Here is a 15,567-nt window from a genome sequence, read left to right on the forward strand (position 1 = left end):
ATTATGGAAAAGACATTCCGATGTTGCCCATCGTTATTCAAAGGAAATATTTGGGTTCAGAAATGTAGGAGTGAAGAATTATAAAGAATTACAGTGTTTATTCATTTTTTTTATCTCAATTGTAAGATTTTTTTGTGAAAAGGGCTACTGATATCCCATACAAATATACATTTGTATTTTTCTGAAAATACCCATAGTTCTAATTATCCATTTTGTTTTTATTTTGCCGTCACTTTTTGATAAATTTAAAACAAATTTGATATAGTTTGATTATAAAGTGTTTATATTCAAAAGAAAGAAAAAAAGGTCACAAGAGATGTTAAATTATGATCATACAGTTTTAGTAAGATGTCCTTTCCGTTTATTTAGTTGCCGATGAACCGCCAGAAGAATCTTTGTATCAGAACTACAGCAACCAGAGGACGGATCTGTAGCAGGGAAGTAACTCTTGTACTACCTAAGGAACATAACTCCTGCTACATTCAGCATAGGTGCTTCCAACATAGAGATATTTCTTATAAAATCAAATTTTTTTTTATCTCATTCGTTGTGTTTACAAATTCTTATACATGATACAATCATACAATGGTTTCACTAAAGTAGTGTCTGTGATTAACATTCCGAATTGTGATAAAAAGTGATTTCATTTGTTCTGTCATTCTATGGAAATTAACGCTGTTCATATCATTTGTCCATTCCAACTTCATGCATTCTGAAACACGTTTTTGTGATCTGGTATATATTTCTTTTTTTAAACTTCTTTATGAATTTTTTGATCTGTTAAAAAAGTGTTGTTTGCATATAGATTTGGTATAAAAAAAATTTAAAGATTATAATTTTGAACAGTTTATGGCAATTTTGTCATAATCATGATAAGATGTTCATTAACTGGTCAGTAAAATGGCTTCAATCCAAAACAGGTCATTCTGATCATGCAACAGTGTACAAATGTAGCGTAGTTAAAATTAGGTACATTGTTGTATGTTTTAACTATTAAATGTATAGATATCATTACTAACCAGAACTGTCCACTGCTGATAGAAAACTAGATTCAAGTCATTACAACAAAACAGGAGAACGGATTGAATATGTTTGACAGTAATAGTGCACTTCCATTCTATTCTTGAGTGGGATGCACTTTCATTCCCATCATGCATTGTTTTGTTGTTGTTGATGTTTTTCTGAAATCTTGAGAGATGTGATTTCCTCGAGCTGGATTTTTACAGATTACACAAATTGATTTTCCCCTGGTGGGAAAAAAAAATCAAAATTGTCTCAAGCACATTGACTAGGCATAATGCACATGCATGTAAGTACTTGTTCTCCAATAATCAAGATGGAACATGGTATTCAATATTGTTAATATTACATGTATATATATTAAAGTGTATGTCATATATTTTTGTAAAAACAGGAGAGAGAGTATTGTCTATATCGACAGGGTTTTTAAGAAAGTTTTGTTCATGCACTAGCTTGTGGCATGACAATAATGATCGATAGCTTCATCACTCATTAACAATCATTTGTCACTGACCAATTAAACTAGTTCTCTGCTGGAAAATTTGGATAAACCAGTTTATCAATTTACGAGAGGTCGATGACTAAAGCCAATATCTTTAACCTGTTATGATATTTTTTATTTTGTGTTGAAGATTTGTGAAAATATGGTTACATTTTCTTATTCAAGTTTATTTTCTTTTGAGTTGTCATGAATTACATGAAATTTACTGCAAAAAAAGTATGTATTTCTTTAAATCTTGGATAATAAGACCTTATGTAAAATGGGCTTTAAAGATACATGTAACTATAGTCTGTCCCAAAATACAGTTATGCAGCTAAAACCAGTTTGAACCTGAAGAATGTTGGTTGGGTTTTTTGTTTTTTTTTTAGGGGGGGGGGGGGATTCATTATTAACGCTCTGTATTGGAATTATTGGCCAACTATCATCAAATTACTTAAGGACCATTTAAGCTTGTTTGAATCAACCTCTAAATGCATTGCCTCACTTTATTAGCAGAGCACAGAAGACAGTCCTTGGTACCTCTGTTTTTACTCTTGTGTTGTGTTGGACCAAAGATTCTGAAGCCATTTTCAAATTAAGTTGTGTTTTGAGTTTTTCAAGGTTTTGCTTTTTCCCAAAGTATTTATTTTTCATTCTTTATGCAACTTTATAGAAATTGATATCATAATCAAATTTTGATTGTTGTTAGTGATTGTACAGCTTTATCATTTCATATTGTTTACAAGAATTCTATATCTACATTCAACTTGATTTTTATATAAATGTTATGTGATCATAATGATAATTATTAAAATATTGATTGAGTTTTTTTTTTCAAATTACAATTTGAAATATTATATATCAATTATACTTTAATTTGTCTTGTTATAATGTGAATACTTGATTTAACAATCTCTTATATGTAAATTATACAATGTAGAAAGGTTGTGAAATATCTATTAATTTTCCGTTGTAGTTTTATTTTAAAAGAGGAGCATTCAGCACAATTTATTCCCTCTTTTTTATTTTTTTGGAAAACCGGTTTCAATATTTTTGGATTAATGCTTATTGCTACGAAGAAAATATACTTGTGAATTGTATCTAAAACACTATTAAATCTCAAGGTATTTTTATATATGTATTTACATATCAAGATCTCGTTGTACAACGACCACAATTACACGTAGTATTTAATGCCTTCAATACTATGTATCCTACTAATTACTTTTATACCAAATCAGTGTGCACCATGTAGGAATATATATTGTAATAAAATTTCATTAGTCAATTTCCTAGTGTTTTTATTTACACTGCTTGCTGAGCTATTCAATCTCAAAGGGGAGCAACTCCTATGTCTCTTGATTCTTAGTTGTCCAACGAATCCGGAGACAAACCACATTTTCTCCTGAACGCTTGCCCTGCCTCTAAAATCCACTTTTTGCAGACTGTAAAGTATCAGAGAGAAAAAGAACAGAAGTGTAAATTTATAAATAACTATTATAAGACAAAACTGGATTGTTTGCAAATTATTATAATTTTTTGTTAAATGGATACATACATGTAGGAACGACTTCGGGGCCTATGCAAATCACCAAATGTTCCAATATGGTAATAATAGTATCTCTCCCAAAATGAAGACAGTCATTCCTTAAATAATATTGATGATAACTCGTGTAATTCCTACCGAATTTGGATCCGTGTAGCACGGGACATTCAGCGTTCAGGCTTCTTTGATCTTTATCGTTGTTTCTCTTCATGTTGTACCAAAACAAAGCTGCTCCCTAAAATTGCAGAACTGTACGTGTATATTTATCTAATAGTTTTATAGCTGCAAGCGGACTAGAAGGGTAAAATTCAAATGATTAATGATATCTTGGATTCTGAATTACTGCGCGCACTATAATTGAATTGTCAAAATCAGCTTTCTCGGAGTGTTCGTACTTGAGTTTTGTAGTATTGTTAATTCTTTGGAAGTATATTTTGAATGTCAACATTGAAAGAGGATTATGAATTAAAAAGAAAATATGATGTTGTACAATCTAATTAGAATTAGATGTTAGGTCCGCTCACTGGTATCCTGGTTTTAACCTCTGACGATGACATACCTTGATTACTGGTACCCTGGTTTTAACCTCTGACTATGACATACCTTGACTACTGGTACCCTGGTTTTAACCTCTGACTATGACATACCTTGACTACTGGTACCCTGGTTTTAACCTCAGGAAACACCGTCGACCCTCCCTTCTCGACATCTGACAGCTAACAAAGAGATGTTGGTGCCATTATTTTTATATGTACAAACTACCCTAAAATCTCTGAATGATGTTCCGGAAATCAAAATAATTGTTACTGACCGCAACGTTTAAAAGCGGTTGAATAAAATCTACTCTGACGTATACTTATAGAAGTATGGCATACAGGATTTACTTTTGATAGTAACATACTTTCAAATTAAGGAATGTATTTTGAGTATATATTTGTCTTTCGAATGAATATCATTACTTCCATACAATCAACTCACGTACGTCTAATTTTCCGATAAAATCTACAAATTCTACTATTTGTATGAAATATATTGATATAAAATGAAAGACATATGGCAATGTTTTGTTCGATTCCTGCTACAGATTTTCATGTGCAATGATTTGCTACAGGAAATTCTTACATAAAACATCCAGGTAGCGACTCGATCCCCAGACATCCGTATACTCCTCTCTATGTTCCTCTGGTATTCTCCTAAAGAAATGTTCTAAATAAGGAAACATGACATCAATTCCAAAGAAAACTAAAAAAAAAAAAAAATCAACAATACGCTAACCGGTAACTTTGTGATATAAACAAATTTTCTAAATTTTCGCTTTTTGTAATGTTCAACATTGGCGTTTTCTTTGTATAACCTAAAATCTACATGTATATATCTGAGGTTTAATTTGTACACACTAATTGCAAGAATTATTTCCTACCAAGAAATCGACGTGTGGTTTTCGCATTCCTCCGACGCCGAAATTGGTGATCTACAAAGTACATGTCAGATGGCTTCTGAATACATCATAAAGATCTAGAAAAAGAACCTTAGTTTTTAGCTCACCTGAGCTGAAAGCTCAAGTGAGCTTTTCTGATCACCCGTATTCCGGCGTCCGTCCGTCTGTCCATCTGTAAACTTTTCACATTTTCAACTTCTTCTCAACAACCACTGAGCCAATTTCAACCAAAGTTGGCACAAAGCATCCTTAGGTAAAGGGAATTCTAAATTGTTAAAATAAAGGGCCAGGCCACCTTCCAAGGGGAGATAATCAAGAAAAGGTAAAAATAGGGTAGGGTCATTAAAAAATCTTCTTCTCAAGAACCACTGAGCCAGAAAAGCTGAGATTTATATGAAAGCTTTCTTATATAATGCAAATTCTAAATTGTTAAAATCCTGGCACCCGGGGGTCGGATGGGGCCACAATAGGGGATCAAAGTTTTACATACAAATATATTAGGAAAATCTTTAAAAATCTTCTTCTCAAGAACCACTGAGCCAGAAAAGCTGAGATTTATATGAAAGCTTCCTTTTATAATGCAGATTCTAAATTGTTAAAATCCTGGCCCCCGGGGGTCGGATGGGGCCACAATAGGGGATCAAAGTTTTACATACAAATATAATGGGGAAATCTTTAAAAATCTTCTTCTCAAGAACCACTGAGCCAGAAAAGCTGAGATTTATATGAAAGCTTTCTTATATAATGCAAATTCTAAATTGTTAAAATCCTGGCACCCGGGGGTCGGATGGGGCCACAATAGGGGATCAACGTTTTACATACAAATATATAGGGAAAATCTTTAAAAATCTTCTTCTCAAGAACCACTGAGCCAGAAAAGCTGAGATTTATATGAAAGCTTCCTGATATTGTGCAGATTCCAAATTGTTAAAATCATGGCCCCCGGGGCCGGATGGGGCCACAATAGGGGATCAAAGTTTTACATACAAATATATAGAAAAAATCTTTAAAAATCTTCTTCCCAAGAACCACTGAGCCAGAAAAGCTGAGTTTTATATGAAAGCTTCCTGATATAGTACAGATTCTAAATTGTTAAAATCCTGGCCCCTAGGGGTCGGATGGGGCCACAATAGGGGATCAAAGTTTTACATACAAATATAATGGGGAAATCTTTAAAAATCTTCTTTCCAAGAACCACTAAGCCAGAAAAGCTTCCTGATATAGTACAGATTCTAAATTGTTAAAATCCTGGCCCCCAGGGGTCGGATGGGGCCACAATAGGGGGTCAAAGTTTTACATACAAATATATAGGAAAAATCTTTAAAAATCTTCTTCTCAAGAACCACTGAGCCAGAAAAGCTGAGTTTTATATGAAAGCTTCCTGATATAGTACAGATTCTAAATTGTTAAAATCCTGGCCCCTAGGGGTCGGATGGGGCCACAATAGGGGATCAAAGTTTTACATACAAATATATAGGGGAAATCTTTAAAAATCTTCTTTCCAAGAACCACTAAGCCAGAAAAGCTTCCTGATATAGTACAGATTCTAAATTGTTAAAATCCTGGCCCCCAGGGGTCGGATGGGGCCACAATAGGGGGTCAAAGTTTTACATACAAATATATAGGAAAAATCTTCTTCTCAAGAACCACTGAGCCAGAAAAGCTGAAATTTATATGAAAGCTTCCTGATATAGTACAGATTCTAAATTGTTAAAATCATGGCCCCCGGGGATCGGATGGGGCCACAATAAGGGGTCAAAGGTTTTTTTTTTTTTTTTTTTTTGGTTTTTTTTATTTTGATATAGTGCAGATTCAAGTTTGTTAAAATCATGGACCCCGGGGATTGGATGGGGCCTCAAGGGGGGCATCAAAGTTTTACATACAAATTTATAGGAAAAATCTTTTAAGAACTTCTTCTCAAGAACCACTGAGCCAGAAAAGCTGAGGTTTATATGAAAGCTTCCTGATATAGTGCAGATTATAAATTGTTAAGATCATGGCCCCCGGGGGTCAGATGGGGCCACAATAGGGGGTCAAAGTTTTACATACAAATATATAGGAAAAATCTTTAAAAATCTTCTTCCCAGAACCAATAAGCCAGAAAAGCTGAGATTTATATGAAAGCTTTCTGATATAGTGTAGATTCAGGTTTGTTAAAATCATGCCCCCCTGGGGTAGGATGGGGCCACAATTGGGGATCAAAGTTTTACATACAAATATATAGGGAAAATCTTTAAAAATCTTCTTCTCAAGAACCATTGGACCAAAGAAGTTCACATTTACATGAAAGCTTTCTGACATAGTGTAGATTCAAGTTTGTAAAAACCATGGCCTCCTGGGAAAGGTTTGGGGCCACAATAGGGACTACGGTTTTACGTTACAAATAGATATGGAAAATCTTCTGATATGGACCAAGGTGACTCAGGTGAGCGATGTGGCCCATGGGCCTCTTGTTTAAGAGATATCATTTTTGAAAATACATAAGGGTATGGACAACGACACATTACGCTGGCATACTTTTCATAAAGCGCTTCATGAAGTAACCGCTTCAGGAAAAATATACCGGAGTAAAGCATAGCAGATCATACTCTCATGCAATTTCAAAAATGTCAGAAATTTATTTCTTAAATTCATACACTGCTTTCATTTCTGTTGCAATTCCAAGCAGTTGAAATAGACGCACTATATTTATTGAGATCCATACGCGTATTGTGGCATCTCTGTTATTGTTCTCGACATTTTTTTTAAATGTTACATGTATATACATTGTACGTAGTTATGATTAAGGGAAGCCAGTTAGGCATGTTATAGCAGTGTGTATATATATATATATATATATATATATATATATATATATGCTATCATAGCTAGAGTAGAGGACACAACTACATCGCATTCATGAGGAAATGGCTATCATTACAAATGGTAACGAGAACAAAAACATTGGAAGTGTAAATATATAAATTTCATTTCATGTCCTAAGCAAGCCACTGTGATGTCCCTGCTGCGCTGGACACGTTTTAACTGATTTTTATGTACGACCCTGATCCATCGCCCAGTAAGCAGCCTGATGCTAGTACGGTACAAAGCCCCTGCTACATGTACATTACTGATGTACGTTCGATCTAGCGATGCCGTCACTGAGTCAATGTGATTATTGTCAGTATACGTACCATACATTTGATCTGACATGGACCAATTAACTAATATCATGATTAGAGTACAAGCCTGAAGAGGACATAGCGGTGATTTTATTGGAGAGGAAGGGGGTCACTGTGATGTCTCTTCTACTTCTACATGTATACACTAGTTTGTCAGCACATTTATACGCTGTGCTCTTGAGTTTAGTTTACATACCAAGATACTATATGAAGGGTACAGATGTATGTTCACCATCGTAATCATGTGACTATCTGAATGAAAATAGCCCTGAGAATAGCGTATCATTTATACCATCCCGGTAAACCCCCTTAAAATTGATCCAACCACAAACTAATGAAGCACTGGCAGCATAATGGACGTTTGGTCAGACACATTGAAGGAAATCACCGAAACCTCGGGAAAACCTCGTCGGGAGCTTCCTACGATATAGCAAGAATGTTTTGTACACATTGAGATCGTCATGCTGGTACGTCAGACAATTGTTAAGGCCCTATCAGCATGTCCGAAGTATCTGAAAAGTTTCCATGAATATAGAGAGACCCTGATCCCGTGTCTGTTGAGATCCTTAAAGGGTTATATACAAAAGACTTTGATCTCTATAATAAACTGGTTTATAATTTTTGTACCTCGTAGTTTTCTGAATCTGAGTAAGATTTTGACACGTAGGTCGACAGTCCCGTGATGATCTCTATTCTTCTCGTCAGCGGAATCACAAAGTTTGTCTTCAGTTCTGATAACCAAGAGCTGGCGACAAAGAACAACATTCACTGTTACATGCTTCTATAATTCCATACATCACACGCGTGCATTATAAATGCGTGTACTAAGGTCTGCATAGGTATGCTATATGAAGCGCCAAATTAACATAAACTCAAATAATTGAAGATATCTTCAATTATTTGAAGATATCATCAATTCATTTGATGCGCACAACAATTGAATTAAAGATATCTTCAAATGATTAATGATATCTTCAATTCTGAATTATTGCGCGCATTAATTGAATTGATGATAGCATTAATTCGTCAGCTGAATTGATGCGCGCTTTAATTGAATTAATGATATCTTCAAATGAATAAATGATATCAACGATTGAATTGATGCGCGCTACAATTCAATTGAAGAGAGCAATAATTGATATAATGAGCACATTAAATCAATTGATGAGAGCAATAATTGAATTGATGCGCGCATTAATTCATTTGATGAGAGCAATAATTGATTTAATGCGCGCATTAATTCAATTATTGCTCTCTTCAATTGAATTAATGATATCTTTAATTCATTTGAAGAGAGCAATAATTCTTTTAGAGAGAGCAACTATATAATTAAAGATATCTTCAATTCAACATATCCACAATTGAATCAATGATATCTTTAATTGAATTGTTGCTCTATTTAAAAGAATTGATGTGCGCATTAATTCCTTATACAAAAGCATTGTAAATGATTTAAAGATATCTTCAATTGAATTAAAGAGATCAAATCATTTATACGGAGCTCTAAATTATTTATTGCGAGCAATATTTCTACTAAATTGATGCTCTCATCAAATGAATTTGAATTAATGTGCGCATCAATGAATTATAGAGAGCAATAATTGAATTCATGCGCGCATTAAATCAATTATTGCTCTCATTAATTCAATTGATGCGAGCATTAATTCAATTGATGAGAGCAATAATTGAATTGAAGCGCGCATTAATGCATTTGATGAGAGCAATAATTGATTAAATGCGCGCATTAATTCAATCAAAGAGAGCAATAATTGAATTGATGATATCTTCAAATAATTGAAGATATCTTCAAGTATTTGAGTTTATGTTAATTTGGCGCTCCATAATGCTATTCACTGAATAAAAAACTTGCCTTGCTAAAACGTCCTCATCTTTCCCTTTGCCTGACTCTGAGAGATCTGTTCTCGTCACCTATTTAGAATTAGAATGACTCAACTTTTACACATTTACCCATCATTTTTAAAAATTGAAACCTTTGATTGTGTACGGAAAGAGAATTAGATTAGTTGACTAATTTCTCTAACCTTTATCGTATAATGAAGATTTAATTAAGTTGGATTAGAAACATATATAGAATGACAGAAAATAAAGGATATACATTTCAACCTGCCATTTATGATATTTACCAAATCAGCCGTACTTCTAAGGACCATTTCTATCTCTCTATCGGAAATGACGTCATGATACAATGAAATTCTGGGATCAAGGTGAAATTCTTCCTCTTTGGACCAGTATATAGGAATTCGAGTTTTTCTATATTTACATCTCAGTTTGGAGGATTCTCGAGGAGTCTGCAAATAGTCACAATGCAGAAAGATAAGGACAAAATTAGCACGATCCAGGGGAAGTCAGAAATGTAGTGACGTAAAATATTATGAAAATACTGTAAATTACTTCATTTTTTTTTTGGTTTTTTGTTTGTTTTGTTTTTGCGTAAATTCGAGAGAATGCAATGCCGCGAAAATAAAGCTGTCATCAATGAATTTGTATATTGTACATGTATAACAAATTGAACATTTGCAAAAGTGAACTTGATCACACAAATAAGTCTGGCGAAAGTTCAATGATGTATCGAAGCAACTTCGAGATAACTGTTCCCATAAACTTTATATAACATGAGGCCTTTTAATTAAATGATCTTAGGTCAATTTAAAGTATATATATAATTATATGATAAAATTACATACATGTATAATTTTTAAAAAAAACACGAGAAGTATTCATTCCTTAGGAATCGCGAATTTTTTTTTTAAAAATAATTAATTCATGCAATGACGACAATTTCCTGAACTATATACACTGTGTCGGTAGATATGATTATTAATCTTTATTAATATTTAATCATGGCTCGGTTTGGTTCTATAGGACTGACGCGAGTCTTCACCTAGCATTCAGCAATAGAGGTGAAAGTCGCGGGCTTGTCATGATGGGCGTTACCAGGGAAAAGAGCCATTCAGCCGAGGATCATTTTATTCTTTGGTGTACGAACTGTTACACAAAAAGGATGTTCCGATGGACGAAGAAATTATCTATAATGTTCTGAAAAAGAAATTTGTACAGAGTATTGTGTTTTCAAATTTGACATTGGGGGGGAAAGTGTAAAAAAAAAAAAAAAACAAAAAAAAAACCCAACAACAACAAATGATTTGATAATAAAGACCATGCACAAAATACTGGCCTCACCGTTGAATAACTTAGAGCCTCTAGTCAAATATTGCGGCACTCCATCTAAAGCAAGTTTCTTCGTACAATGTAAGTGAACAATTTTCGCATGGAAAACTTCATACAATCTACAATGACTAAGTACTTGATATCCATGGATATTGGAATCACGGTGTGAAAATCCGCCAGCGTAACACAAACAATTTCTCTAAGTACAGTTTGTACTTCATATGCATATTTGATTGGATGTACGGTATAAAACAGCGGTACGCTTTTTTGCAAATTAAAACTCGACGGTAAAAAGAAATCTTGAAAACAAATTAACCTTTCACGGTTTGAAAAAGATGAGAGAGGAACCGACATTTTATCAATCTGTCTTGTCTACAGACAATATGATTTACGCCAAAAAATCTAGTCACACCAGATAATCAGCATTGGTAAATTTCAATTTACTATGTATTGGAAAACAGTATCAATATTTGCCGAAAGCTACAAAGTGAAGAAAATCACTATTCAGTGTTTGCATTTGTCGTATTCCTGTTGACTTATTGTAATGAATTACAATCCGGTGCAATTGTGCTGCGGGTGTATGCACAATTTAGGTATCCACTATTTGGGATCTTTTTTTAAATTGTTGTACACTCAAACTGATTCTGTACAGGTCAGGCTTCCGTCAGCCAATAATCATTGTATTTTAATGCCAATCAGTTGTTTAATATTGTCAAGATTGGAATATTTGTACTCATCTAGAGCACTCGGTTTAATTTGACATTTAGAAATCATAATTTACAATTCATAAACCAGGTCTGTGGTCAACCTAAACAAATAATCATCTGTGTATTAGCACCACGGGATTATTATTTTCCTGGAGACCAGTTTGTCGTGGTGAAGCGAATTCCTGTTTCAATAACTACTACAAATGCTGATTATAGCTTAGATTGAAGTATTGTTGAATAATGTGATTTGTTAAGGTTGTAAATCTAACGCATTCGTTGCAAACTTATCTCTTTAAGACTGATTATCACACACGCACAAACGCACACACGCACCCCCCCCCCCCCCCCCCCCCACACACACACATACCTCCCAACTCGTCCTTTCCAAAGAAAAATGACAACTCTACCTTGATTTCCCCACGACATAGCGCGTCGTACACGGGATGTTCAGAAGATGGTGGAGATAGTTCTTGGGTAACATTGACTTCCGGGTGTTGCAGACACTGGTTGTAAGACTCGTTTACTCTCTTATCGCCTAATTAAAAACAGGAAATACGTTATCATAAAAATGAAGGAGAAATAATTATACAATTATCAGCAATAAATGATACGTATGAATAAAAAATATGCATTTCAAAGTTAGTCCTACAGCATTCAATTTACTGCTCCATTCACAACTGTGAAAAAAGTCTAAAATTCACTGTTGATGGTGGACTGCCTTAAAATACACGGTCATATAGAATATTTTGAATGATTTTGAAGTCAAAAAGGGTTTTAAATGAGATATTGTTAAAATTCAAGTCAAGAAATACGAGCCGCTTCAACATTCATTCCGTTTTCTCAGTCTGTAAATAGAAATGTGTTTATACATCAGAACATGGACTTTAAATTTGGAATTTACTATATCGATCCCGAAGGTTTCGAAAGATAAATCTTTAATATCAATTATATTTACTAAACAAAGAACTGTCAGAAAATCATCCAAAGTTTGTCATTTTCAAATTTATCAAGTACGCCTTGTAACAGAAGCAGCTCATATATCATTACAACTTGGCTCTGGTATAAGTCAGGGGGATTACCTAAGGGCAGAAGTGACTCCAAGATGGTCTTTGCAATGTAGATAAAGCCATGCTGAAATCAGAAAGTAATATAAAAATACACACACTGTCACAAAAGGTATCAAATATTGATAAGACGGTTAGTCTTCATTTATAACATTGGACTTTAAATTTCGAAGTAAATTAAACGAAATTTGTTTTGGGAAATGCAATATTGACTTGTCACCATTATTTAGATAAACGTCAAAGATATGTAAATTGATATTTAAAATTATGTTTATCGCAATTTACAAATTCAAATTGTTGCTTACACTTTTAGATATTGATAAAAGCAAATAAAATTGGGTTTATTGAGTGTAAACCAACTACACAAGTTTCTATAGATTGTGGAAAATATATCTCTTGAATGATAGTATTCCGCGCTTTAATTTAATGTTGTCGTAGAATTTAAGTACATGTAAATGTACAAGGCTTGAATATAAAAATTAAACAAGAATTTGAATATAAATATTCAGCTATTTCCTTCCAAATTTGCGAGTGCGTCATAACAATTTTTGTATGAACGACAAGTACTCAAATAAACCCAATACAAATTCTCACTATTTCTCAGTAATCATTAAATTGATTTTCCCTGAACATCGTTTACATATAGATTCGCGTAAATAATGATGTACATTGCTTGCTTAAAAATGCAGAATCCCTCTAAATCTCAATCTGAAATTTCGATAGGGGAAAATTTTCATTTAATTTGAATACCATCTGACATCATTTGACATTAACGCGGCGTAAAGGTATCAATTAATATTTTTGCGGACTTCCGTTTCGCAATGTAAGATTTAAGGAAAAATACTTCTAATAATTTTTTGTTATTTTCCTTTAATACCAATAGCTCAAAGATGATAAACCACCTACTCTGTAATAGGCAGAGGCCAGATCGTACACCACACCATAGTAAAACTGAGTGCCTTTCACACTCTCCGCCAGCTTAGTTCGAAGTACAATCTCTTCGTAGTAAAACTCCGCGTGCTCAGCAGCGTACCCAATCAATCTGATTACATCTTTGTGATTCAGCGCTCTTCCTCTGTACCCGAGAATATCCCCCTGAATAAGTTTGTTGATGTCGAGTTTGTAGGTGCGCCAGAGGCGGAAGAGGCCCCGAATAGTCCCGACCAGGTCCTTCATAATGGGCAGTCGACTGATGTTGTGTAGGGCGTCGTGGTGTGCTGCCTTAAAATCTGAATTGAATTTTATAATCATGAACAGTTTCAGTTTCTTTATTTCCGTGAGCCATATGACTAATTGGATTTACATATACATATATACACAGGCAGTACAGTAGATTTAAAGATATAATACATGCAGGAATAGTATATGGAGAGTGCATAAACTTTATACAGAAGTCAGTTGGAAGAAGAAAGATACAAGTAAATGTCCAAATCGAACATATAAATGAAATGGAAAGAACCAACAGTGTGGGATTTTTTTTTTGTTTTTTTTTTTGATTTTTTTTTTTTGCTCTTTTTTGTGTGCATTTCCATCCATCGAGATAGATCAAAAGTATAAAAGATATCATAATATAGGTATGGGAAAATGCTCTCTCTATTCCACCGCTTGTCAGTCGGAAAGTAAAATCATTTAATTTGTAATATACATGTACTAGTATTTTCAATTACCCGGTAAGATGAAAATGACGAGATCTGCCTTGATACTGTTTCAGTAACAAACAACATATAACTTTATTCATTCAGTCTAATAATTCATTGCAATGTAGTTCAATACTTGTGTGCACCTTTATTTCAATTAGATTTATGACAGTTTTTATACGTACATTTCATTAACTTATTATTTTGTTAAACACTATCCTGATTCTACCTACAAGTACTCTGAAGTTGATATAAAAAAAGATACTGGAGTTCCTCATTAACAATATTTGTGTATTCTTTGGTAATCAGGTCTTCCAACAGTCTAATGGAATTTCCATGGGCACAAATTGTGCTCTATTATTAGCTGACCTTTTTTGTATTCTTATGAGGCAGAATTTATTCAAAAGCTTCTATATGATATTTATGTCTCTCAACTGATTCGATACTCGAGAGCATGTTCTGTGTATGATAATTTTTTTAATCGAGGCAGACTATTAACAAATACATTGATGTTACTGGGGGTTTCAACAGTCTCATTAAAGCCAGGATTTCGCAATTTCTATGACCGTTATAATAATTTAATTTTCCAATAGTTCGAATGGTATCTGACGTGTTTCATACCAATTGCGAGTCCAATCTTTACACACTGATTTTGACAACGGATTGATCCGTTTACCTGATCAAGATAGATGGCTCACGGTGGGTGCTTACTCACCCTAGACACCTGACCCCACCTCTGGTGTGTTCAGGGGTCTGTGTTTGCCCTATTCTTAATTTTGTATTATTTATAGGATGTACGAAAGTGATCACTGCTCGTTATTTTAATGTATCAATCTTTTGTGGTTCCTACATGTAGACATATTACACAGACTTATAGAACTTGCATATACGAACCTCTCACGGCTGTGACTTTGGTACATTTTTTGCAGACGAGTTTCTCAAAGAGGTACAACCATTTGAAGACAAATCTCTCTACCAAGTGGTAGGCGTTGATTGGATGTTGAATGTCACGTGAAATATCCGTTTTGTTGGATATTGTTACATTAGTTTCATGCATAAATCTGAATATATGGAAGAAAACAAAGATATGCAATTTGTGATGCTACATTATAGGTAAACGTTGATATGTAGATACATTATTCTGAATTACGAATACTTATATGTAGATAGATCTTAAACACCGACGAAAAGTGAGTACCTTACATTCTGTATCCCCTGTTACTTTGTCAACGAATTTAATTGCATGCTAACAGACCTTATTATTTCGGCCGGGACTCCCAGAGGTTGAACATCTACATACGTCTTCATCCCAGATAACAGAGCG

General features: G+C 34.0%; 2 protein-coding genes across 3 annotated transcripts in view; one reads left to right on the forward strand and one right to left on the reverse strand.

Moving 5' to 3' along the window:
• LOC125673155 (mucin-22-like) overlaps positions 1-2,789 on the forward strand; it is a 103,948-nt gene extending 101,159 nt beyond the window's left edge. For both annotated transcript variants that reach the window (XM_056160689.1, XM_056160688.1), the window contains exon 41: positions 370-2,789. In XM_056160689.1, coding sequence (XP_056016664.1) covers positions 370-434 — 65 coding nt within the window. In that variant the 3' untranslated portion in view covers positions 435-2,789. The remainder of the gene's footprint in view (positions 1-369) is intronic.
• Positions 823-13,840, reverse strand: LOC125676497 (prolyl 4-hydroxylase subunit alpha-1-like). Its single transcript, XM_048914355.2, has 11 exons — positions 13,513-13,840; positions 12,622-12,673; positions 11,950-12,077; positions 9,791-9,955; positions 9,517-9,575; positions 8,274-8,391; positions 4,468-4,518; positions 4,170-4,253; positions 3,695-3,763; positions 3,186-3,282; positions 823-2,946 (listed from the first exon to the last, which is right to left on the reverse strand). The coding sequence occupies exons 1-11, from the start codon at positions 13,780-13,782 to the stop codon at positions 2,867-2,869; spliced, it is 1,173 nt and encodes a 390-aa protein (XP_048770312.1). The 5' UTR covers positions 13,783-13,840; the 3' UTR covers positions 823-2,866.
• Between the last annotated feature and the right edge of the window lie 1,727 nt (positions 13,841-15,567).

This window comes from Ostrea edulis, chromosome 3 (assembly GCF_947568905.1).
Source record: "Ostrea edulis chromosome 3, xbOstEdul1.1, whole genome shotgun sequence".
Taxonomy (NCBI): domain Eukaryota; kingdom Metazoa; phylum Mollusca; class Bivalvia; order Ostreida; family Ostreidae; genus Ostrea; species Ostrea edulis.